The sequence below is a fragment of the Chelonoidis abingdonii genome, chromosome 3, assembly GCF_003597395.2.
Source record: "Chelonoidis abingdonii isolate Lonesome George chromosome 3, CheloAbing_2.0, whole genome shotgun sequence".
Taxonomy (NCBI): Eukaryota; Metazoa; Chordata; order Testudines; family Testudinidae; genus Chelonoidis; species Chelonoidis abingdonii.
The window spans coordinates 120,120,540-120,144,814 of NC_133771.1; the positions used below are offsets into that span (position 1 = coordinate 120,120,540).

Sequence of the window (24,275 nt, forward strand, 5' to 3'; positions counted from 1 at the left end):
GGGTGAAATCCTAGCTATACTAAAGTCAATAAGAGTTTTGTTTTTGAATTCAAGATAGCCAGATATATTAAATCTGCCCCCCAAATTATACACATTAAAAAATTCTGAAATATACAAACCAACAGGCCCTCTCTCCTTCCACCCCAAACTCAAAGAAAAACATTGGAGTACTGCCAAGATAAACTGTACCATTGTCCTGTCTTTGAGGAATCTGTATCGTTCTTGGAGGTCCTGGAGTTCAAGCTGGGTTACATAATGCTCAGTCATGCCAGTGCCTTTTGCTTCAATAGTCTCTAGTAGACTGCTGTGACTCAACACTTCTTCACTGAGTAACTGCATAACAGAGAGTAAATGGACAAGTTTACTAATGATCAAGATTCAAACAAGTCCAGAGACAGCTTGTTTGTTTGTAAGGTAATTAGTGGGTTTTTTTGGTCTGTTAGTTTGTTGCTTACATACATTGCTCTTAGAGAGTCTGCTCTCATAGGTCTGCACAGGCGTAAGTGACAGTGAAATTGTGCCCACTGAATTTATTATGGTTCAAGTTCCTCCAAGCACAAGACTAATTTCTTTCACCCTGCTATTTCTCTCAAACACATAGCAGTGTATGCATTAGGAAAAAAAAACCTAAAGCCAGAGATGCCTATCAAAATAGAACTCCACTCCACATACCTCTCCCTTGGGAGAGGATGAAAGCGGGAGTCAATCACAGTCAGATGTTAGTCACATTGCTTAATGCACTACTCAAAGGCACTCAGATATTAAAGCGGTTTAGGGTATGCATGTGTGTAAGAAACTTATCTAGCATAAAACTTCACTGGAGAAGTAACAGCAACAATGACATTGCATGGCAATTAATAACCACCTGGATTAAGCACATGAGGCTTCACTTTGGGCCCTTAACTCTTTTAACTGGCTATTTACTTCAATCAAATGTCTGACTCAAGACACATTACTTCTTAACTAAATGCAGTGTATGATTATAATGCAGAATGGGTCTGATTCACTGTTGCCCAGCACTCTGTGTTGCCCACCACACTGTTGCCCAGCACTGTTGCCCAGCACAGAAGCAATGCTGTGAAGTAAAACATGTCCATTCTAATTTGGTAGCATATTGTGCCATTTTGCACAAGAAAATGAGAGAATGATGAGAATATAAACTTGAAGAAGATTTATCTCTACGGCTTTTTTTTTTTAAGTCAGTTGGCCAAAATTTGAACTTCACCCTACCATGGATAGATTTCCTGTCTAGTATGGTTTATAGTACTGTTTCCCCGCTTCCCTCCCAAGAAATTAATGGCTGCTGCAGCAGATTTTAATGAGGAAACAGGACTTTAATCTGAACAGCTATTTGCCTGATTTCTAGTGAGTACATCAGGGTAGCATCTCGGTATCAAACATTTGTATCTGTCTGTTTAGACATTGTCCTATTTATTCCATTATAACATACAATAAAACTATTACTCATACCACCAAAGAGGATTTTTCTGAAGTCTACAGTAACAGTAAACAAACCTTTGCTTTGCTGAGGACAGCTGTTTTTTCCCTCAGCTCTGCACACTGTCTCTCAGAAGCATTCATGCTTGCTTCTACTTTGTCCATCCAGATGGAAAATTTATGAACATCATCCTGGTAACTTGTCCATTTGGACAGAGCTCCTTCCAGCTGACTACAATTTAAAAATACATATCAGATGATACTCAGTATCTCATGTTATTCTAGCAATGACTTAAGGCAATGAACAGTCATTCAAGTTTCATGTTTATTAGAGGGACAGAATAAAAGGAGACATGTAATATGCTGAACTGCCTCACGAAAAGTTGCAAGAAACTGTGCTCTGCTATAGATCTTGGTTGGCTAATATATAGAAGGGTACCAATACTGAAGCTACTTGCTCACATCTGAAAAGGGACAATAAAGGACATTAGTGGTGGATACAGGATGCTCTAGTAAATATATGGGTAAAGCATGGTATAAAGGACTAGAATCTAAGTCTTGAATCCAAGTACCCTACTTTATATCTTATCATACACTAGGGAGCAGATACTATCTACTGATAAATAGTCTTGGCTGTTTGAAACTTGGAAACATTTGTAATTAGTGATGCTCACCATATCAGACTGCATTTTTCTCTATTTCCTATTTATTAAGTATTATCACCATGACTCTCACTGACAGTGATGGAATTACTATCATAACATTTTACATAACATTGTTCCAGCCTTTGAACTCATGAGTACCTCCCGAGAAGCGCCTAGTGCCACAAAGTTCTACTGAAGTCAGGATCTTGCAGGATTTGGCCCTTAATTTTCTTAATGTCCCTTTATTTGGATTTCATACCATGGTTTTCATACAGCACAGCAATTAAAAAAATTGAATGAAACTTAAAATATTTGAAAATAAAGCTTACAGTCAAATTATTAATACAGAGTCCATTTTTAATGGTAACAATAATGGCCTGTTTACACAGTGAATTAGTGTGTGGCAAGCCAAGGTGTGGATCTAGCCACATAATAACTCACTGTATGGATACGTGCAGTGAAAGTCCCAGAATGCCCTGTAGTGATGTCCACATGGCAAGTTACAGCGTGGCAAGCTGGTGTGCTGTAGATTCACATTGTGGCTTGCCGTGCACTAATTTGTTGCATAGACAAGCCTTTAGACTATAACTATAGTATTTTTTAGTGGACCAACTTCTGTGGGTGAGAGAGAAGCTTTTGAGCTACAAGGAGTTCTTCTTCAGGTCTTGTAAATGTACTAGGAGTGTCATAGCTAAACACAAGTCATAAATTCAGTGTCTTTATTAAGACCATGATTTTTATTAAACTATTACTTTTTAAAACAATTTTAATAAAAACCATAGTCTTAATAAAGACATTTGAGTAAAGGCTTTTTACAACAATCTGCACCCCACAACCTCCCTTTTTGTCCTATGACTACAAGGGTGTTAACTGGCCACTTTACTTTGAATGGTCCCTTAGAATATGTGCTCACTACTTATGCTAAAATATCTGTTCCACCTTGCATTTAGCAGTGACACACACAGTACCTTTGCCAGACCTGAAGAAGAGCTCTGTGCAGCTTGAAACATGGTCTCTCTGATCAACAGCTGTTGGTCCAAAGAAAGATATTACCACACCCACCTCTCCTGTCTTGTAATCATACGACTTCTGGAGATAACGCTAATATTTTCAACTGTGTTGTCTTCCGTTATCATTCCCCACTCATATCTCTTTTTACCTTTTACAGTGAATGCAAGAGGACAAGAGAGAAGCCCATGTTTCCTTAAGTGTTTGTAACTGTTGTTCAATGACAGGCACTCCTTCTGGAGAAGTGTTTTTCAGAACAGATTCTCCTTTTGTCAGCATCATTTTCATCTGGATTTCCTTCTCCTGCTTCACCGATAACAGTCCCTAGAAAGCAAACAGATCTTGTTCTAGCCTCATTGTTGTGGCATATATGCAGTCCTTCTTCTACAAAGAGAAGAAATGGTTAATAAACGTCACTAGAAAAGGAGCTGTTACACTACACCCTGAATGGATTGTACAAGCTGTTTATCGGGAGGGTGGGCTTGACAGATGATCCTCCCTAGTGAAAGAGGCCTTTCAAAGGAATAGTTTGGGCCATTAGAGAAACCCTAGGACTCAGGGAGAGACAGTTTTCCTGGAATCTGGGCAGAAAGGGCTTTGTTCGACACATTTCAGAGCTGAACATTATAGAGAATGTAGCGAGCCGGTGTGGCTCCCCTCCTCCCCAGGGAGGGTCGAGCCCCGTCAGACACCTAAGGGGGTGGGACCACAGAGCAGTGAGCCCGCTCCTCAGAGGGTTAGGAGGCGACCCGGAAGTATAAAAGCTGGGCATCACATCTCAGTTGAAGCCCAGCCGCCATCGGGAGCAGACCTGCCAGAGGGTGCTTGTGACTGGGAAGCTGTGGAGGCCCAGGGCCGTTTCCCTGACTGGCCGGAGCTTCCCCGCGCCCGCTACGAGGAGGAGCTGCCGGAGCCGCCCCGTTCCTGCTGTTACCCCGAGGAACCCCCGGAGCAGGCCTGGCCGGACTTCCCAGAGGTACTGCCGGACCTACCGCCCAGCCCCGGCCGGGAGGGGCCCATGCTACTGGACTTCCCAGGGGCTGACGCCACAGATCAGGTAGACCCAGAGGGGGAGACTGGAAGTAGCCCGGGGGCAGCTGACTCCAGTCAGGCTGCAAGTATACCTGAACCCATGTCAGTGTGTTGCGGTCAGGAACCCCACTGACTGTTAGCGGTGCTAACTGCTAGTAGGGCCCCGGGCTGGAACACGGTGGAGTGGGTGGTCCTGTGTTCCCCCTGCCACCCATACTCGGGTGGCAGAGTCCCCCTCTCCCCGACCTGAGGAGGCCATTAAGCCGAGTGATTGTTTGCTCAGCCCTGAACCAAGAGGGTCTGAGCCTCTGTGACGTTCTGTTTGGTGCCCCGCCCAAACCAAGGGCTGGGCCCCCTTTAACTGTGCCACTGCTCAGCCCTGCACCAAAGGGCTTGAGCTGCCTGAACTATCATTTGCTCAGCCCTGCGCCAAGAGGGCCTGAGCCTTGATAACTTTGTGCTTGTTGCCCCGCCCTATAGCAGAAGACCAGAGCCCCAAGTGACTGCACAGCATCGCTCAGCTCTGAAGAAAGGGGCTGACTTAGACGACGCCGTATCGAGGCCGGTGTGGCTCCCCTTCTCCCCAGGGAGGGTCGAGCCCCGGATGTACACCTTTACAAGAAGAAGAGACTATAGAAACAGTGAGAGTTCAAGTTCCTAGTGATCCATGGAGAACTGGAGATATTTTGTGGTGAAAGAGCCCTTCTGCTGTGGTGCTGAAATAAAATTGTGTTTAAGACTCATCTACAACATCGACGTGCCTCGACTTTTGAAATCCAGTGACCCCAGTATTGCCAGCTCTCACAATTTTATCACATCTAGCAGTATTTGGTGTTTTTCCTAAACCCCTGCTCTTAGAGTTGTGTATGTATGGGGTTTTCAGCTTTCATTAAAAATAAAAAGGAACTGTCTAGCTCTTACAGTTGTGCAGGAAAGTCTAAAAACATTAACCATGACAGCCCCTCATAACAGAAGGCAAATGAAAAGAATGCTACATTTATTATTTGGTTAAAAAACATGAGATTTCAACTCATACTTTTGGAGGTCTGACTCAGGATTTTTAAATGCTGGAGATTGACAATGCTGGGGATGCCCACTGTTACAGACAATAATGTAACCAGATCATCCACCCCTTTTTTTTTGGAGGGGGGGGGAGAGCATTGCAACATTGTCTATGCAGTGATATCAATTGGCATAATTTTCTCTAAGTGCAATGCTCCCCCCAACGATGGTGTGGCAGTGAAGCACCCTCAATGCAAGGTTCTATCCGAGAGTCACAATTAGGGTTACCATATTTGAACATTGAAAAAACGAGGACACTCCACAGCGCCCCCGACCCCGCCGAAACTCCACCCCTTCCCCACCCCCATTCCAACCCTGCCCCCTTCCTTCCCCATTGGGCCCCAAATCCCCGTCCCACGCCGCTTCCTCCCTTGAGCGTGCCTTCCAGCCACCCAAAACAGCCGCCTCCTCCCCAGGCTCCAACTTTCTTGGCTCCTGCTGCTATCCAGCCCGTGCGTCCCCGGCCGGGCACTTCCCCTGTGCAGCAGCAATTGGAGCCAGGGGGGCAGGACATTGCTTCGGGCCCCAGGCATGCCCTCGAGCTGGGCATCCCAGCCCCAACGCGCTCCCAGCTGTGAGGCTGCATCCCAACCGCAGGCTCCCTTCTCAGGGGGTCCTCCACCGCGCTACCAGCTGGACCCAGCAAGGCTGCGGCAGCTCAGGCCAGGCGGCTGGGGGAGGCGCTGCAGTGCGGGCCCTTCCTTGGGGGGGAGGGCTCCCGAGAGCCGCCGCCGCATGCCGAGAAACTTTCCTCTGCACCGGAACCCTCCCCCCGGGCAGTGGCTTCGCAGAGGGCTAGGGGGAGGCAGCCCCGGCTGCACGGACCGCTGGCAGGAGGGCTCCTTGCACAGCCGAGATGGAGGAGGGAGACTGAGTCTCTGCCAGAGCCGTAGGGGATGCTCGGAGGGAGAAGCGGCCACAGGCCCCCCCGACCCGCAGCTGGCTGCAGAGACACCACCGCTCCTAGCCATGGAGCGCAGGGTTGCAGCAGCACTGGGTGGGGATGGGAGGTTGCAATCCACAGGCTGCAGCAAGCTGACACCCCAACAGGAGAGAGGATCAGTGGGTAGGGTTATCATATGTCCATAGTTTCTGGATGTTTTTAGATATTTAAAAAATCCTCCCAGACAGTGATTAACAACTTAAAAAGCCAGACATGTCCAGGAAAATACGGACATATGGTAACCCGAACCACAATCTACCTTGAATGAGCAATGCATTAGTTACTACAAACAAACAAACAAACAACAAACTACGTGAACAGAATGTTATGGTTACACAATACAGCACTTAAGTCACCTGTAAAATTTGACAGACAGTATGACTGTGTAACTAAAGAACATATCATACTTTCTCTATAGCCTTAGTTAACCATGTATCATCTTGAAATTTCATCTTCAATATTTACATCATTGTCCATGTCACAATAGACCAGTATATCTTTATTTTAAATAAGCCCATTTTACTCCAAAAGGCAACATTTTTCCAAATTTTTTTTTAAAGTACGTGAAAAATTGGTGTTTGAATTTTGCAAACTTACTTACAGTGGTCAGTATTTCATAGTACCTGAAGTAATGGGCCCTATGTATGTCATCTTTGTATCCATTTGTTTACATACCTCCAGCTTTAACATTCTGCTGTCTAGAACACTTTTGTCAGCTGTAGGGAGACAGTAAGATTCCAGCATATGAACTGCATCAGCCATCCAGTCCTGGAGTTCTTTTATGCCGTGAGAGAACTGATGGTGCTCTGCGACAATCCTATCCATTCTGGAAACCTTCTCCTGAAATTCATATGGATATTAACACTCCCAACCATTTCAGTGACTGCTCAGTATGCACTTCGCCACCTGCATCTCAAGCTCTAAACTGTGTCTACCATATTTCATGCATATGTTGCATACTCAAGTGCGTATACATGCAGTTATCTACTTTGCATATACAAACGAGTGGTGCACACACTATATGCATGTGCCAATTTTACAAGTACACTCAATTCAGTCCCCCAAATTAGAAGATTTGGCTGTTCAAATGCTCCCTTTCTCAGACTGTTCAATGTATCAATAGATGTAAGTGTTTAAACAAATCAGTCAGTCTCCTAAAATACTACATTAGCAAAACCATTTGAAGGGCCTAGTTACAAGTAAGAATTTTTTTTTACGTAAAGTAGCCATTTTCATTTACATTTCTTTGATTCATAGATTCCATGGCCAGGAGGGATCACTGTGATAATCTAGTCTACCCACCTGTATAACACAGGCCATAGAACTTCCCCCAAATAATTATCAGAGAGGATCTTTTAGAAAAGTATCCAACCTTGATTTAAAAATTGTCAGTGGTGGGGAATCTACAACAATTGGTAATTGTTCCAATGGTTAATTATTCTCACCATTAAAGAAGTATAGCTTATTTGCAGTCTAAATTTGTCTACATTCAATTTTCAGTCATTGGATCATATTATTAAAACTTTCTCAGCTAGACAGAGGAGCCCATTATTACGCATCTGTTCCCCATGCATATATCTATAGATTGTAATCAATTCACTCCTTAACTTTCTCTTTGTTAAGCTAAATACACTGACCTTTTAGAGTCTAATCACTGTAAGGCATGTTTTCTAATCCTTTAATCATTCTTGTGACTCTTCTCTGAGCCCTCTCCAAATTATCAACATCCTTCTTGAATTGTGGACACCAGAACTGGACACAGTGGTCCAGCAGCAGTCACACAAGTGCCAAATACACAGGTAAAATAATCTCTCTCTCTCTCTACTCGAGATTTCCCGGCTTAAGCTCTTTTGGCCAGAGCATCACATTTGGAGCTCATGTTCAAGTAATTATCTGCTCCCACACAAAACTGCTCCCACACAGTCCCCCATTCTGTAAGGATGGCCTTTATTCTCTGTTCCTAATGAATAAATTTGCATTTAGCCATATTAAAACACCCAAATGTTTGCTTGTGTCCAGTTTACCAAGTGATCCATATCGCTCTGAATCGATGACCTGTTTTCTTCATTATTTCCCACTCCTCAAATTTTTGTGTCATCTGCAAACTTTATCAGTGATGATTTTATGTTTTCTTTCAGTTCACTGATAAAAATATAAAATAGCACAGGGCCAAGAAATGGTCCCTGAGGGATTCCACAGGAAACACAGCCACTCTATAATTCCTCATTTACAATTACATTTTGAGATCTATCTGTTAATCACTTCAATATATACTCTATACAGAACTAAATACAAAGCATGATTAAAATAATATTAGATACTAGCGCTTAACTCTATAAAAATACATATACTTCATAGTCTATCATCCTTCTAGAGGATGGACACAAAACCTGACCTTGTGGACAGTAAATTCACTCCTTAATTTTAGTTGCTATCTTTAACTCATCCCATTGTGTCTATGTTCTGAAGTGTCATATGGCAGAGAGATTTAGAGTAGTTAATGGACCCCGAATTGCACGTAATTTCTAATTTGAATTTGTCTCACTTCAGTTTCCAGCCATTGGTTTTTATTAGGCCTATTTCCATTTTCTTACATCCATATGTGGACCTTGTCTTACCTTACCAATGCCTTCATCATCTCAGGACTGAATTACTTCAAATACACTCCATACAGGGCTGCACCTGAAGATCACTTAGAAACTTCTGGTAGTACATAATGTGAGAACACACTTGTAAAAGGCATCTCACAGCTCTGTGCAAGCAGTGGCACTCTGCTTTGGATACAGATCTTTGGGACTGCCCCACATAGGAAAGCACAGAGGCGGGGGGAGGGGGGGGAGAGAATGACATTCCATAAACTCCCATTCTCTGACTTTAAGATGTGCAAGGAACTCCATTAGTTTCAACTCATGAGAATTTCCCCATATTCCTTTTCCCATCCTGTGGTGTTTTTTTTTTTAATCACTAAGACCAGGATATGGCCCCATATACAATATTTTTTATATTATATGACTATATGTTTCACAATTCTCTATTTGTACACACTTAGTTGACAAATTAACAAACTAGTAACTATTAAAAATAGAAATGAGATACTTTATTAAATGGTCTCAAATTAAATAGTCTCCAATAACACACTTCTAATATTCATAATTGTTTATATTACAGTAGTGCCTGTAGTTTCCAACTGAGATCAAGGCCCCACCACAATAGGCATCACAGGAGTGATAGTCCTTGTTCTAAACAGCTTACAATCCAAATAGACAAGGAAGACAGAGGGTAAGAGGGGAAAGGGAGGCACACAGTGGTGAGCTGACTTGCTCAATGTCACACAGCAGGTCAATGGGATAGATGGGAATAGGATGCAGGTCTCCCAGCCTCAATCCAGTGCCCAAGCCACTGGAGAATGCTACTTCGCTCTGATAACTCCAAAGCGCACTAACAGCTAACAAATGCTTTTAAAAAATGCTGAAGCCAATCTACCAACTTCTAGACACAGAAATTAATAATGCAGATAACAAACTTTAAGATAAAGGACTGGCTAAGTATTAGCAACATTTCATTATTGTGATTCCGTATAAAATACCCCCCAGGTTTTGAAAAATAATTACTGGTACCTTATATGCTCCTGGGGATACTAATTATCAAACTAAATTATCCTAAATGCTGTAAATCATGGCTTGCTTTTTTTCATTCAAAACACCCAAATTTGTTTCATTTCAAACATAACTCCCTGCAAATTATCACTTTTTTGGTGCGATGGGGGGGGGGGGAAAAAGGGGGAGGGAGAAATTATATACCATGTATGTGGACTCTCAGTTTCTCTTCTCAGACCAATACATTCGAAAAAACAATTAGCTCAGTGTTCAATCAGGTAAACGATCCACACATACCTTTCCCCTCTGCAGCACAAGCCTCAGACATAGGACAGAGCAGACATACCATACAATACAGCAGCAAGACAGTTGCGATATTTCAGAATTCAATCATTCGTTTTCACATCGGTCACATTCACAAGAACTGCTGGAAAGTGCGCACAAGGGGGTGCATTACCTTTGTTAGATTGCTTAGAGCTAGGTATTGAGAAGATAGCTGAGACACTCTGCGCATAAAGCTTTTGCTGGCAGCTTGCTCCTCCCACAGCTGCTGAGCTTTCTCTTTTAGCCTGTTGAGCTGAGGTTCGTGGCAGCTTATTTCCTCAAGGACAGACTGTAAAGCACAAGCATGTTACTATTAAGTGCAGGTGCAAAGGAGCAAGCAAAAAAGAAAGCAAGCAGCCCTGTTAACATGGACATTCATGCCCTCGCCATTAGCAAGCATCTTAAACAAAGGCAACAGTTGATCATTATGCACACATGACAGTCACAGAAAGGAAACAACACATGTCATCAAGAAGTGCTGAGACAAAAAATCTGCCTGAGGATTGAAGTAGGCCCCAAAACTGGATGCAGCCTTTAGTTGGAGATCAGGGTGCCAGCATGATCAAGCATTTATTAGGAATTCATGACACAGGAAACCAGGCTAGGGGTGGCTGGATGTGTTTTTAGGCCCTTATCACCTGTAACTTTTGTTGTTCTCTCCTCTTTGCAGGGAGGTCATGAAGTCGACTACTGCTTTCTTGCACCGTCTTCTCAGTTGTGTTCAGCCAGTCCTGGAGAGGCTCAGCACTTGTTTCAAAGTCCTTCATCTGGATCTTTAAGTTCTGTAGAGACATGTGATATGCACATTTTAAAAAACAAAAAGAAAAACAAACAAACAAAAAACAGTGCACCACTATGTTTGCTGCAAGGTTATTATGCAATCTATAATCCAAACACAGAGGTATGCTAAGGTATGTGAAGGGTTCATTGCCGCTCTGCTTTCTCCACACCCTGCACAAACGCTCAGAGAAAAGGCTATGTTTGGTAGCCAGAGTGGGGGAAATGATTTAAAAATGGACGTCTTCATGGCCAAGAGCTGTAGGACTTAGTTGAATCATTACTTTCTGATTGTAATTTGCTTTACTGTCAAGTCCTTATAAATAAGCCTTATAAAGCCCTTGCTGACTGCATTTTTTTCCCCATGGACTCATTCCATTGGCTGAGAGGAGAATATCTAAAACAATCCATGTGGAGTAAAAGCTCTAACCAGCATAGTTCAAGTAGTTTAGTTTTCTCAAGATTTTTAGACTAATTTTCTTTTCATCCCCATCACTTCAGAATGAAAGATTTAGGATGTGGATCTGAAAATTCTGGGTTTAGAAGGATTAATCCCAGTCCATGTGAGAACAGCACAGGATGTCTCTACTGTACTGTGTGACATCCCTCCACACATCCACTCTGAAACAAGGAAGGCCTAAATCAGTATAGCTCCATTGTCTTCGGTGCTGATTTACATGAGGTGAGGATCCGGCCCAAAGAGTTTCCTACATTTCCTGTCAATGCAATTTAAAACGGACCTAAAAGATATTTTCTATCTCAACTAGAAGTTAGGGGCTTGAAACTGGAATCACTGGGAGAGATTTTATGGCCTATGTTATGATCATCCAGTCTGAAGTTCTGTGTCATGGCCTCTTCTGGACTTGAGGTATATTGTGTTAGTTTTAAAGATGTTTAATTTCTATGATACTTGCATCAGACATTTTGTAAGGAGCAGACTACTGTGGTATCACATTGTATCTATGATTAAAATATTTGCTTGGGTAATTCTTAATTACATTTCAGTGGGACAAACTTAGTCTACTGATTCCATGATGGCCCAGATTCTGATAGCAAGGTACTATTAAACATGAGTAAGACTATTTGAGCTGGCGCATATAAATCAGTCTAACTACTCATGGAGCAAGGGTATCAGAGTCTTGCCCTAAAACAATGTATTTTCATGCACCTTAGCTATTTGGTTTATTGGATGAAGCTCAAGCTGCTGAGGTTGGGCCAGATTCCACCATCCTCTACCTTGACTAGTACCTTATTATGTGAGCTATACCATTTAAATTAATGGGATGACTTGTTTGGTAAAGAACTACTCGATGGGAGTAAGGGTGGCAGAATCTGACCCTCTGAGTTTAGCCATTTTCCAGCTGCATCAAAGGAGAGGCACTTAGAACTAGTTGTCATAGAGCCATAGATTGCTAGGCCAGAAGGGAGAACCAGGTCATCTAGTCTGTCCTACTGTCTATCACTGCAACCACCACCACGCATCTGTACACTAAACCTCCACCAAAATATTACAGCCCACAGGAGATTAAATTATTATATGTGACAGGCAGAAAATAGGAGGGACCGAGACACAATAATACCCACTTAAACCCAGCAAGTGACCCACACTCCATGCTGCAGAGAAAGGCGACTCCCCCCATCCCTCACAAGCCACTGCCAATGTGACCTAGGGAATAATTCCTTCCTGACCTCACATATGGGTGATCAATTAGACCTGAGCATGTGAGCAAGAATCAGACAGCAAAGCGGTCCTTACTCAGTAACAAGAAATGTAAATTACTCAGTCTATCAAGAAACTTGCATTCAGAAAGGCAAAAGAAAAAAAAATAAAAAGGTTTCTTGTCAATCCATTCCCTGTTTCACTGGCTCCATACCTCCAAAGCAGATTCCTTCTGGTGCAGGGTGGAGAGAAAATTTTTCCAGTCTTCTTTAGCAGTAACAACTTTGGCTTGGATAACTTTAGCCTTTTCTTGGGGCAGAATAGTGGTCAGCAGTTCTCCCTTGAACACCACAATGTTTAGTTTATGCTGGCCATTTTCGCTTTCAGATAAGGATTCCTTGGCAAAAGAAACTAGCCAATTAGTTATAGATAACGTGCAGAAAGAGCTTTCACAATCACACTAATTCACGTTTGTTTAAATGCATTCCACTTTATACCCAGTAAAAATCAGAGGCTTTAGGGACAGCAGCAACCTAGACTAGAGGTACCACGAGCCTAAACAAAATGGATACTAACAAGCTAGGACTGTGTGTGAATTCATAAAATGACCCATTCTTTACTGGGATAGGACACCTCTTTGAAAATCTCAGTGTTGCAAGAAGCAGCAATACTTGGGATTCAGTAGGTGACAGGTAGACTTTGCTCAGAGTAGATACTGAACCAATACCCAGGCATAGTGGTCTCAGTTACTTTGCTACTGAAGAGATCATCTTTTAGGTGACATACACAGTGTAACTCAGTTGGAATCTTCAATAATCACAGGCCTTTAAAAAAAAAACAAAAACCCAAGAGTGTCGGGTTGTTAACCCTGGTACTCGGGACAAATGCTAATTGTGGTAGTTACATTCTGCTTAGTTACTTCCACAATTCAAGGTATTCTTCACTTCATGGACCTATTGCATTATGTGGATAGGTTAATGAACAGATTTCAAAGTTCTACCTCAAAAGTACTGTATTTCAGTATGGGTGAAATTTCTATGAATAATTTGTAAAAGTATTTCGTGACTCTCTGGATTGAAAGGAAATATATAACTAAAGATATTTATTATGATGATGATCAGAATTGCCATAATATAAAGTTTCTGGTTCACAATTACCTTACTAAATTACCTCCAGATTAAGAAATTATAGGCTTAATGCATAAATTACTGGTTGAAGTTCTACATTACACAGGTCAGACTAGATGATAAGAATGGCCCTTTCTGTCTCTAAAATCTATGAGTGAAAACCCAGCCCCACTGAGGGCAATGGAAGTTTTACATTATGAACCTATGAATGTTTACTGATATCAAACAGGCTAATGGATTGCTAAATGTTGGAGGGATTAAGGAATGAAAGTGAACATGGTTTCTTGAGAAATGCCTGGAAGTATGAGCAGAATTTCTTTTATGTAGAAAGCGTATATTGTGCGTAGCAATCATGAATTTATGCTTTTAAGCAGAAGGTGAGCAAATGGTTATTTTATTCATGAAAGGTTTTCATGATGAATAAAAAGTTGCTTGCCACTGCTCAAAAGATTTAATGGGCTGACATTTCTGTTATTCACAAACATGGTTACCAGAAACAGCCAAAGAGTTCTCTCCTTCTAAAATGGACTTCCTTAGATGAAAAAGTGGAGAGATTAATCCAACATTATGCAAAATTTTAAGTACAATTCCAAAGGGAAAACTATCTGTTTTGGGACTTGGAATCTGCAGATAAACTATTGGAGACATATTAGTATTACCTTTAAATGAAAAATATACAAGTTAATTGCCTGCCGGCATGATTGGAGTCCTTTACTTACATCATATTATAGATTATATTCATACATGATGAAAAGTTTGCAGAAACTATTACTTTGAAATAGTTTCAGGTACCACATAATGTTCCTGCCTTCCATTTTATGTTGTTGTTTTACAACCATTTTCCTATTTAAAAAAAAATGTGTCCCCCCGTAACTGTGTGAAAGACCCAGATGGAGGGAGGAACCTGACTATGAGTATATCTAAATGTAATCACACAGTGTGACTGCCGCTCAAGCTGACATACCTGAGCTAACATTAAATGTAGCTGGCTTGGCTCCCCAAGTGGTGACGCTCTGGCAGAATGGGTTTCTGCACAGACTGAACAAACCTATCCAGAACCCTGGTTAGACCATGCCTGCACTACTCAGACTTGAGCTAGCTAGAGTAAACTTAGCTCAGGTACGTGAGTTTGGGCTGTAATCACACCCTGTGTTTACAGTATAGACACATCCTATAATGGGGGAAATAGTGAAAATGGCTATCCACAAAATGAACAAACTAGAGGAAAAAAAATAATTTTCTAGTCCTTCTCAGTTATAATCATCGTTAGTCTTGCTGTAACAACAGTAAACTAAAAATAGTAAGTAAACAAAATTCAGATAGATGACTTGGTTTTAAGCTAATCATGTCTCTCTTAAATCACTATCTGACTGCAGTACAATTACCTGTATTTTCTGTAGACTTGCCAGTGCTTCATTGATATTTTGAGGCACGTCAAAACATTTGGCGGTGGTGATTTTTGAACTGACCAGCCACTGTTGGAAGTCCCTGAAAGCTGTCCGGAATCTCTGCTGCAAAACCTGTTCTTTATTCTGACAGCCCTTTGAAGCTTGTAGACAGAGGCTGAGTTTGTCATTTTACAGAGTTAAATGAAAACAGGAGGGAATGGCAGATTCAGTTAGATACAATGAAATAGGCATTTCCACAGGTATTACACTAAGACTCATATATAGTTTGAGACTAAAAGCAACTGAATAATCTGTTTAGGGTTAGATTGTGTTCTTATCTTGCATGGCCACGGGTGAAAAAGCCACCATCTCCTTAAAAACCTAAGAGGTCTAGAATGCATACTTCCCACCACTACAACCAAGTAAGAGGGAGTGAGCAGAGCCTTGGCTCCATCCTGACATTGCACCAGCCAGCAGAGTTAAGCTGAAGTGATGGCAGTAGGGGAGGAGGGACTAAAATGAACACTGTAAAGAGCTGTTGCAACTCCATTCCTCCCAGGAAAAATGGAAAAACAGGGCAGGAATTGTGAGCCTGAGTCACAGATTTTTGCCAGGGCTCATTCTGATGAGTAGCCCCCTTGGCTAGAGCTGGGTGACTTTTTCCACATGAATAGTTCCAAAAAAAAAAAAAAATGACATTTTGGTAGACTATTCATGAATTCAACAGCAATTCACTGAGTCGTTTCGGACACACTCCCGCCCTGAATTTAGGTGCTGTTTACAAAATGGCCAGTGGTGATGCTTCTGCCATCCTTATAACTCTTAGCTAAGTGTTCAGGGCACTCACTCGTAATGTGGAAGACCCAAGTTCAATTCCCTCTGTGATGGGGGCCCTGCATATCGAGCTGGGGTGCCCCCGTTGGCCTAGTGCTGGTTTAGTACACCCTGTCACTGGGATTCCCCATTAAGTCAGTGATTTCGGCCAAGTACGTCTTGGTCACTTGACAGGGTCACTTAACCAACTAGTCCGTGGTCTCTGGGCAGACAAATCGAACAAACAGCCGGAGGGGTGAGGAAGGCAGTAGTACTTAGTAGCAATCAGGTTGCAGCCCCGGGGGCGGGAAGGAGGCACATAAGCAATCTAGGGCCCTGCAGCCCCCCAGCACGGCACGGCAAAGCAGCAATCAGGCTGCAGCCCTGGGGTGGGGCAAAACAAATAGACAGTCTGTAGGCCTTACTTCTCTCTGGGCTGGGACATAGAGCAGGCAGCAGCCTCCTCAACGGGCAGTGGCTTGGCTTCCCCAGCAGTCTCTGCCATTGGCAAGTCACCAGGAGCATCGCAGGAACTGGCAGTGTACATCCTTCCTCCTCTGACACCTGCCCTGCCTGAGCTGGGCTGCCTCCTTTTATCTAGTTTCTCCACCTGGAGCATGTGCAGCAGGGGAAAGGGGGCATGAACGCCTGGGCCCACAATGATTGGTTCGTCCCCAGCAGCACGTACACTCCATCACACACCCTCCCCCTCAAGTTCAGATCAGACGGTTGCCCCCCCTTCCTCTCCTTCCCCAATCCTACCCAGGAAAAGAAGTTTGCATTTGCATGGGCTTGGCCCAGGTGGTGAAGTACCTCAAATTCGTAGGGTTGGAGGGCAAGGTTCCATCTCATGATCCTGGCATTAGTGTCTTTCACAGAATGGAGCCATTGCAGCGGTGCATGACCTGTGATAAGTTGGAAGTGATTCCCCATCTGGTAGTACCATAGGGCTTCAACGGCCATTTCACAGCCAGTGCCTCTTTTTCTATTGTGGAGTACCTAGTCTCACGATGGAATAACTTTCTACTCAGATGGAACACGGGGTGTTCCTCCCCCTCATGCTCTTGTGACAGGACCACTCCAAGACCTACCTCTGAAGCATAAGTCCGGAGTATAAACCTTTTTGAAAAATCTGTGTGAAAAAGGACTGGCTTACTCAGGAAGTCCATCAGTCATCAGCCATTCCCACTTCACTTCCACCATTTCCCCTCCTGTGGGGCGTGGGGCGGAGCCTTCTGCAGGGCAGGAGGGTCTCTTCTCCCGTTCTTCTTCCTTCTGGCCTAGGAGTCCCCTCACCCGTGGCTTTTGGTTCATTTCTGCCAGCAGACAGCACCTCCATTCTCGCAGAATCTCCCTAAAGCAGGACCATTCACGACCTAGGACTGTGGGATATGCTATCTTTTTGGCCAGGCTGACCTGGCATGTCTCCTCGTGATTACCCACCGTTGGCTTTTCCTTAGCACTAGGATACAGTTGTACTTCCCCTGGATGTACTAGAGGCATACAAGGGCCTCTATCAGGTCCAGTGACTTCACCAGATTAGCGCGTATGAGGGTCTGGCTGCAACCCAAGTCAATAAGACTGGATACTGAGGTGCCATTGACCTGCATAGGGATTATCAGTTTCGGTGAGACTCCATGCTGGGCCCGAGAACCTGCTACCTAGACCTGGCCATAATTGCAGTCCATGAAAGGCCTCTAGGTCATCTCCAGGTCCCATCTTGGCCAGTCTCACTGGTAACCCAGTAAGACTGTTCTCTGAACCCTGGCTCACCCTAGCAGGTCCAGGTGGAACCCTAGGTTGCAGGAGCAGCGCCATCTGCTGAACAATCTGTTCTTGCTGGGATTGGTGTTGTGCAGCTAGCTCTGCAATCAGCTACTGCTGCTGCTCTTGGTGGTAGGCCATCTGTTGTTTTGCTGAGCGGCCATTTGCTGTAGCAGCTGGGCTTGTTGTTATTGTTGCTGCTGGCTTTCCAGCATCCATTTTAATATCTTGTCGCTATCCATCGTGTCTGTGTGGCTCTTTCAAATAGATCTCCTTGGGTTTGTCCTCTTAGTAGGACCCGATCAGTGTCTACATTCTCCACCACATGTGACGGGGGCCCTGCATGCTGAACTGAGGTGTTCCCATCACCCTAGTACACCCCATCACCCTGTTGTCAGGATTCCCCGTTAAGTGGGTCATTTTGGCGAAGTGGGTCTCAGGCCCTCTGATGTGGGTCACTTAACTAGTCTGTGGTCTCAGGACGGACAAAACAAAACAACCAGTATGGAGCCCTCTTCTGGCTGGGCCAGCAGTCGCACTTGGTGAATTAGCCCCCCAGACAGGGCAAGGCAGCAAGCAGGCTGCAGCCCTGCAGTTGGGCAAAGCAAGTAAACAGCCTAGAACCCTCCAGCCTCCTGGCTGGGGCAGGCAGTAGTACTTGGGGAATTAGTCGCCTGGGCAGGACAGTTAGTTTATGGCCCCTTGGTGGGGCAAAACAGTCTGTAGGCCTTATTTCCCTCTGGACTGGGATATAGAGCAGGCAGCAGCCTCCTTAGTGGGCGGTGGTTTGGCTTCCCAAGAAGTCTCCACCATCAGCGAGTTGCCTGGAGCATAGTTAGGCTCTACCGCCAGGAGTGTTGCAGGAACAAGCACTGTACATCCTTCCTCCTCTGTCGCCTGCCTGACTGAGCTGTGCTGCCTCCTTTCATCTGGCTTCTCTACCTGGAGCATGCGCAGCAGGGGAAAGGAGGTGTGGCCACCTGCGCCCACAATGATTGGCCCCCATCACACCCTCCTCTGCCTGATGTGAAAAAGGGATGCAAACCTGGGTTTCCTACACTGCAGGAAAGTGTCCTAGCCACTAGATTATGGGATATTCTCCCAGTCTCTCTTGTGGAAGCTTTTCCACTTTGTATAAACAATTAAATAACGATTGAAACAGGGGTTTGAATTCGATTCCCCCACATCTTTGGTGAGTGTCCAAATCACCAAGCTAGAGAGTTATTTTCACTCTCTCTCTCTGACCAGATGACTATCTGTTGTCATTCACAGTGACAACTCTTAACCATTCAAACCAGAGTCTTATGGCTCAATCGAGGCCTTAAAAACCAAGACGGCAATTTTTTCAACTTTATTGCCATTGTGTTTAAGGGAACCAGTAAATAATCAATCCACTGTTCACTAGTCATTTTTTAACTTAGGAAACACTAGATCAAAATGTATATGTTATACACACAGAGTATTGTTTAACTGTATATAAGATGAATGCTTACCTATTGTACTCTTTAATTAACCCTGAAACTTTTGTAGAATAGGTACTCAGATCCCTGGAAAATCTACAAAGGTCATTTAACTGAGTCTTGAGCTCTTCTGTCATATTCTCTGCCTTTGTTAGAGCATCCAGTGTTTCCTGGTGGGAAAAAAAAAGTGTGAAAAGAACTGAAATTGTGGCTGTTCAATACCATTGTCGACCAATTTAGATGAGGTGTGCCTTACATTGTTTGTGCTGTGTTAAAGTGAGATTGTACCATTACTCAGAAAAATGGGATGTGTACAGTTCCTCAGCACTGTAACTTTTAAATAAACAATAAATAAAATCAACACAGAATATTTTAGATGTTATGATGGCAAAGTGTTTGGTACTTCTGCAAGAAATACTGTCATATACAGTTCTTTTGTAAGATCTGGCCAATATTTTTAATTCTTGATGCCTAAAAGAAGGCTCCCAAAATCAAATTTAGGCACCTAAACAGAAATTGCCTGATTTTCAAAGGTGCTGTGCACATCCTGTTCCCATTAACTTGCAATAAGATATTTACTATCTTATTAGCTATCTTTTTCCTAAAAAGTCTCCTAACATTTTATCTTTTATGACTGTGCTGCACATTGAGCAGATGTTTTCAGAGAACTATTTATCATGACTCCAAGATCTGTTTCCTGAGTGGTAACAGCTAATTTAGATCCCATCATTTGTATAGTTGGGATTATGTTTTCCAATGTGCAATATTTTGGATTTATCAACATTGAATTTCATCTGCCGTTTTGTTGCCCACTCACTCAGTTTTGAGAGATCCCTTTGTAACCCTTTGCAGTCGCTTTGGGCTTACCTACCTTGAGTGGTTTTGTATTGTCTGTGAATTTGGCCACCTCACTGTTTACTCTTTTTTCCAGATCATTTATGAATATATTGAATAGGACTGGGCCCAGTACAGATCCTTGGGGGACTCCACTACTTATCTCTCTCCATTCAGAAAACTATTTATTCCTACCCTTTGTCATCTGTCTTTTACCCAGTTACTGATCCATAAGAGGAACTTCCCTGTTATCCGATGACTGCTTACTTTGTTTAAGAGCCTTTGGTATGGAACCTTGTCAAAGGCTTTCGGAAAGTCTAAGTACATTATATCCACTGGTTCACCCTTGTCCATATTATTAATTTTCCCTAGGACTCTTAATTTTTAGTACTATGTTTTACTATAAATTAGAGGCATACACAGTAAGACTTCTGTTTTTCTGCATTCTACATATTCTAAATCAGCGTATTTGTTATTAAAATAGCAAGTATATTAGAAAAGTACTACATTTAGCTACAATTTGTATACAGTATATATATTAACAAGCAACATTTTGAAGTCTCTTGAGATTTTAAGGAGTTTAATATTTGTTTTTAAATACAAAATCTCTGGTAATTACTGTATGTGTGTTGATAATAATACAAGGTTAAAATAGTATGAGCCAAGGGGAATTTTGCATATTCATACCCATAACGTCTAAATTAGCATTACAGCCTCATCAGACCTGCTGCTGTGCACTGAATGCTGCATAGTGGTACTGTAAATCTGCGTATCAGAGGGGAATTCTGTGAAAGGGGAACTAACTAAGCAGGAGATGGAGATTAATAATCTCAGGTTAAAGGAAGAATACCTCTGGAAGTTTTAGAACATTTCAGATCTTCAGTGAAGGAGTGATAGTGCAAGCGGTACATGGCTCTCTCACTCTACTAGGACTGCTTTGGTGCAAAGTTAGCAGAAATGGAAACACCCTGCAACCTTTTTGGGACATATAACCAGGGCTTTGGAGCTGTGCTCCGGCTCCGCTCCAGGCAAAAACCTGCAGCTCCACTGCTCCGAAGCTGCTCCACGCTCTAGCTCCAGGCTCCGCTGCAAAGCCCTGCATATAATATTCACAGTTATAATACAGAAATCTTTTTGCCTCTGGTATGGAAGATCAGCTTAGAGAGAAGTAAGAAGGAGAAAGCGTTTCGACTGCCTCTCTCTGTCTTCAGGTAGCGCTGCTAAGCTAGTTAAGGGAACAGTTAACAAGTAGATAATAGCTTCTAAGTCCTCTTCTCTAAATATACATCGATAGTTTATAATGCACAACGCCAAGATGTTCTGAGAAGTGAGAAGAATAAACTGGGAAAAAGCAAGGATTAAATACAGGGAAACATGATGCCTATGATGGCTATCTGACCTTACGGAAAACCACAACATATAATACCCATTTCTGCAATCATGTGCTTTTGTGGCGTGAAATACTGAGGGACCTGGAAGGAAAACTCAAAACTAGCATTCACTGGTGTCTGCCTCTGCTAAAAGGCCGTTTTCAGCATCAGGAGAGCTGAGAAACATATATTATGCCTTGTACAATGGAGACCAAAGAGAAATGTCTCCATAAAAACACTGCACACTGTGACTCCTTTTCAAAAAGTTTATAAAGTCATTACTAAAGATTTCAGCTTTGAATTTTATATTTAAAAATGTATTTCAAAGCTTTCTTCTTTTCCTATGTCCGTGTATTACAGTCACTTGCCGGCAAGTTTTCTTCAACGGAGTACTGGTATATTTACAACCAAAAAAAGGATTAGAGAAACAGAAAGTGGCCTTACTTTTTCTTGGTGCCAGCATTCAATTATTTCTTTATCAGTTTGCTTGCCATCAAGGAGGGTCAGCTTTTGAGAGCAGGCTGCAAGAAGCGTGGTGAACTGTTGCAGGGCCTTTTCCAGCTGAGTAACCTGTGCTGTGAACTCCTGCTCCGAGGAGGCCATTTGGCTAACTATATCCTCCAATTTCTTCTGGCTTTGAAATATGCTCTCTTCCCACTGCTTCCAGTCCGACCGCAGGGCCTGCATCTCTGCATCTAGCAGTTCACACCCACTGGGAGTTGTGTTCTGTTTCACTGCAGGAACCAGCGTCTCAACTCTGCTTAGGCGGCTTGCACCAATCTGCTTGGAATCTATCAGCTCCTGCAATGGAACATTGCCATGGTAACTGAAAGTGCTGTGATTCACTACAGCTGGAAATCTGAACACTTACAAATGGAGGGCAGCACATTCTACTGGGAAGTAACAGCCAGCATTTTGTGGTGAACAAAGCAGCAGTTTCAACAAAACCATTTTCACAATACCCACGCCATCTAAAAATGTAAGTGAAAGGTTAAAATAAAATTAAAATAACACAGCAGACAGCATGCTTTAAATAGAGTGACTCTAAAGCTAGTATACTCTTAAATTTTCAGAAGAGTAGGAGAAAAACAACTTTCCTTAGACAATGCAAAGAAGCTTATTTAGATTAAGATGGGAAAAAACATATTATCTTTAATACAATAAATACTAGTGTGCAGCTGATGTCAATTGTTTTAAGGACATAAAAACAGAAACGTGAAGTGCAGAAGGAGTGCTTTGAAATTCTGCCCATGATTTGTGATGCACCATTACTGGCTACACAATTTCTTGCTTTCCATGAGACAGCATGTTGTGTATATTTGATTTCATACATACATGTGAGATCACATGCTGTTACAGGAACTATAAAAAGACCTCTATAACCTGGGGGATATAGCACGGAAGAAGCAGCTCTCTAAATAGCCATCTATGCAGTATATGACCCTAATATCAGTAGAACTTGAGTGCCCCCCAATCATTCATGTATTTATTCTCTCAACAGCCCTGTAAAGTAGGGAAGAACTCTCCACATTTTACAATTGGGGAACTGAAGCATCTGGTAGACCAAATGGCACAATAAGGCTATGACTGAGGTGGGAACTGAACCCAGGACTCTTTAGCGTCAGTCTAAAAACCTGCCTACCAGCTTCCTACACTTTGCCTCAATCTAAAACTCCTCTATGAACATCTGAAGTGAAATGTTTTGACAGCAAATATATGTGAACTCTGCTCTTATACTACATACAGGGATACATAATTTGCTCTGGGGTGTATAAACACATAGACAGTGACAGCCCTCAGAGATTGAAGGGGGGCGTGCAAGGAGACTCCCTCACTCTATGGGCCCCATGCATCAGCACTTCCCCAGTGCTTGGAGAAGTGCAGGGATCGATCTCCCTGTGCACCCCAGGGCACACATTGCCCTAACACAGGGGTCGGCAACCTTTCAGAAGCGGTGTGCCGAGTCTTCATTTATTCACTCTAATTTAAGGTTTCACGTGCCGGTGATGAATGTGGTTCTGGCCTAGTTCTGCTTAGCACCCCAGTTCAGCTTAGCAATAACACAGCAAGGCCTAGTGGTTAATTTACTGGCTGGGGAAGACAGGCCAGCACAGACATCTGTGTGACCTTGCTAGATAAGAGAATGCTTGTAGAGGCTGGGAAAGAAAAATGATTACAGACACTTTTTAAAGTAACATGTATTCTTTTTTGTACTAAGCATGAAGTTATCAAGAAGTAACAGTTGTTCTTTGTTTTGTATGCTGGAAACAAATGCTGGGAAGGTACAGTGATGACGCAACGTAAGTGATGACGTGACAGAATAGCTAATAAAAAACAGTTTGAATTTGTGAAGGGGGGCTGGTTCTGTATGGAGTGAGATGGGCAGTTCTCTGTTGTACGGCATGCTACAATAAAGAATTTGATAGTGGGATTCTTGCTGGTCGTTGTCTGTCTCTTTGCGGTCGGACAATGAAACCTGAGCCGTCCGGGATAAGAGAGATCCCCAACACAGGTAATACATTTAAATGTTTTTTAGAAGGTCTCTCTCTATAAGTCTATGTATTATATAACTAAACTAGTGTTGTATTGTAAAATAAACAAGGTTTTCAAAATGTTTAAGAAGCTTCATTTAAAATTAAATTAAAATGTTGATCTTACACCACCAGCCCGCTCAGCCCGCGGCGGGTCTGGGGTTCTGTTCACTAGGCCGGCAGAGGGCTGAACGGGGCCTACGGCCAGGACCCTGGCTGGCAAGGGTCCAGCAGCCGGAACCATAGGCTGGCAGCAGGCTGTGCAGGGCCGGAAGCTGGGACCCCAGACTGGCAGTGGGCTGAGCGGCTCAGCTGCTGCCGCTCAGAGGTCCCATCCGCCGGCTCCTGCCAGCCGGGATCCCAGCTGCCAGATCCGTTCAGCCTGCTGACCATCTGGGGTCCCGGCCCTGCCCACATACAGTGGGTACCTACCTTCTCCCTGCTTCTGGCCCATTCTCTTCCTCTCTCTGCACTGAACTGAGGGTGAGAGTGCACTGAGCACAGG

General features: G+C 43.2%; 1 protein-coding gene across 10 annotated transcripts in view; it reads right to left on the reverse strand.

Annotated features, from left to right (window-relative positions):
• The window catches only part of SYNE1 (spectrin repeat containing nuclear envelope protein 1), a 498,327-nt gene that overhangs the window by 233,744 nt on the left and 240,308 nt on the right, over positions 1–24,275 (reverse strand). For all 10 annotated transcript variants that reach the window (XM_075064060.1, XM_075064059.1, XM_075064058.1 and 7 more), the window contains exons 53-62: positions 21,684–22,040; positions 19,069–19,205; positions 14,996–15,173; positions 12,698–12,880; positions 10,685–10,828; positions 10,180–10,335; positions 6,802–6,966; positions 3,241–3,413; positions 1,516–1,669; positions 190–333 (exon numbers count right to left, since the gene is read on the reverse strand). In XM_075064060.1, coding sequence (XP_074920161.1) covers positions 190–333; positions 1,516–1,669; positions 3,241–3,413; positions 6,802–6,966; positions 10,180–10,335; positions 10,685–10,828; positions 12,698–12,880; positions 14,996–15,173; positions 19,069–19,205; positions 21,684–22,040 — 1,791 coding nt within the window. The remainder of the gene's footprint in view (positions 1–189; positions 334–1,515; positions 1,670–3,240; positions 3,414–6,801; positions 6,967–10,179; positions 10,336–10,684; positions 10,829–12,697; positions 12,881–14,995; positions 15,174–19,068; positions 19,206–21,683; positions 22,041–24,275) is intronic.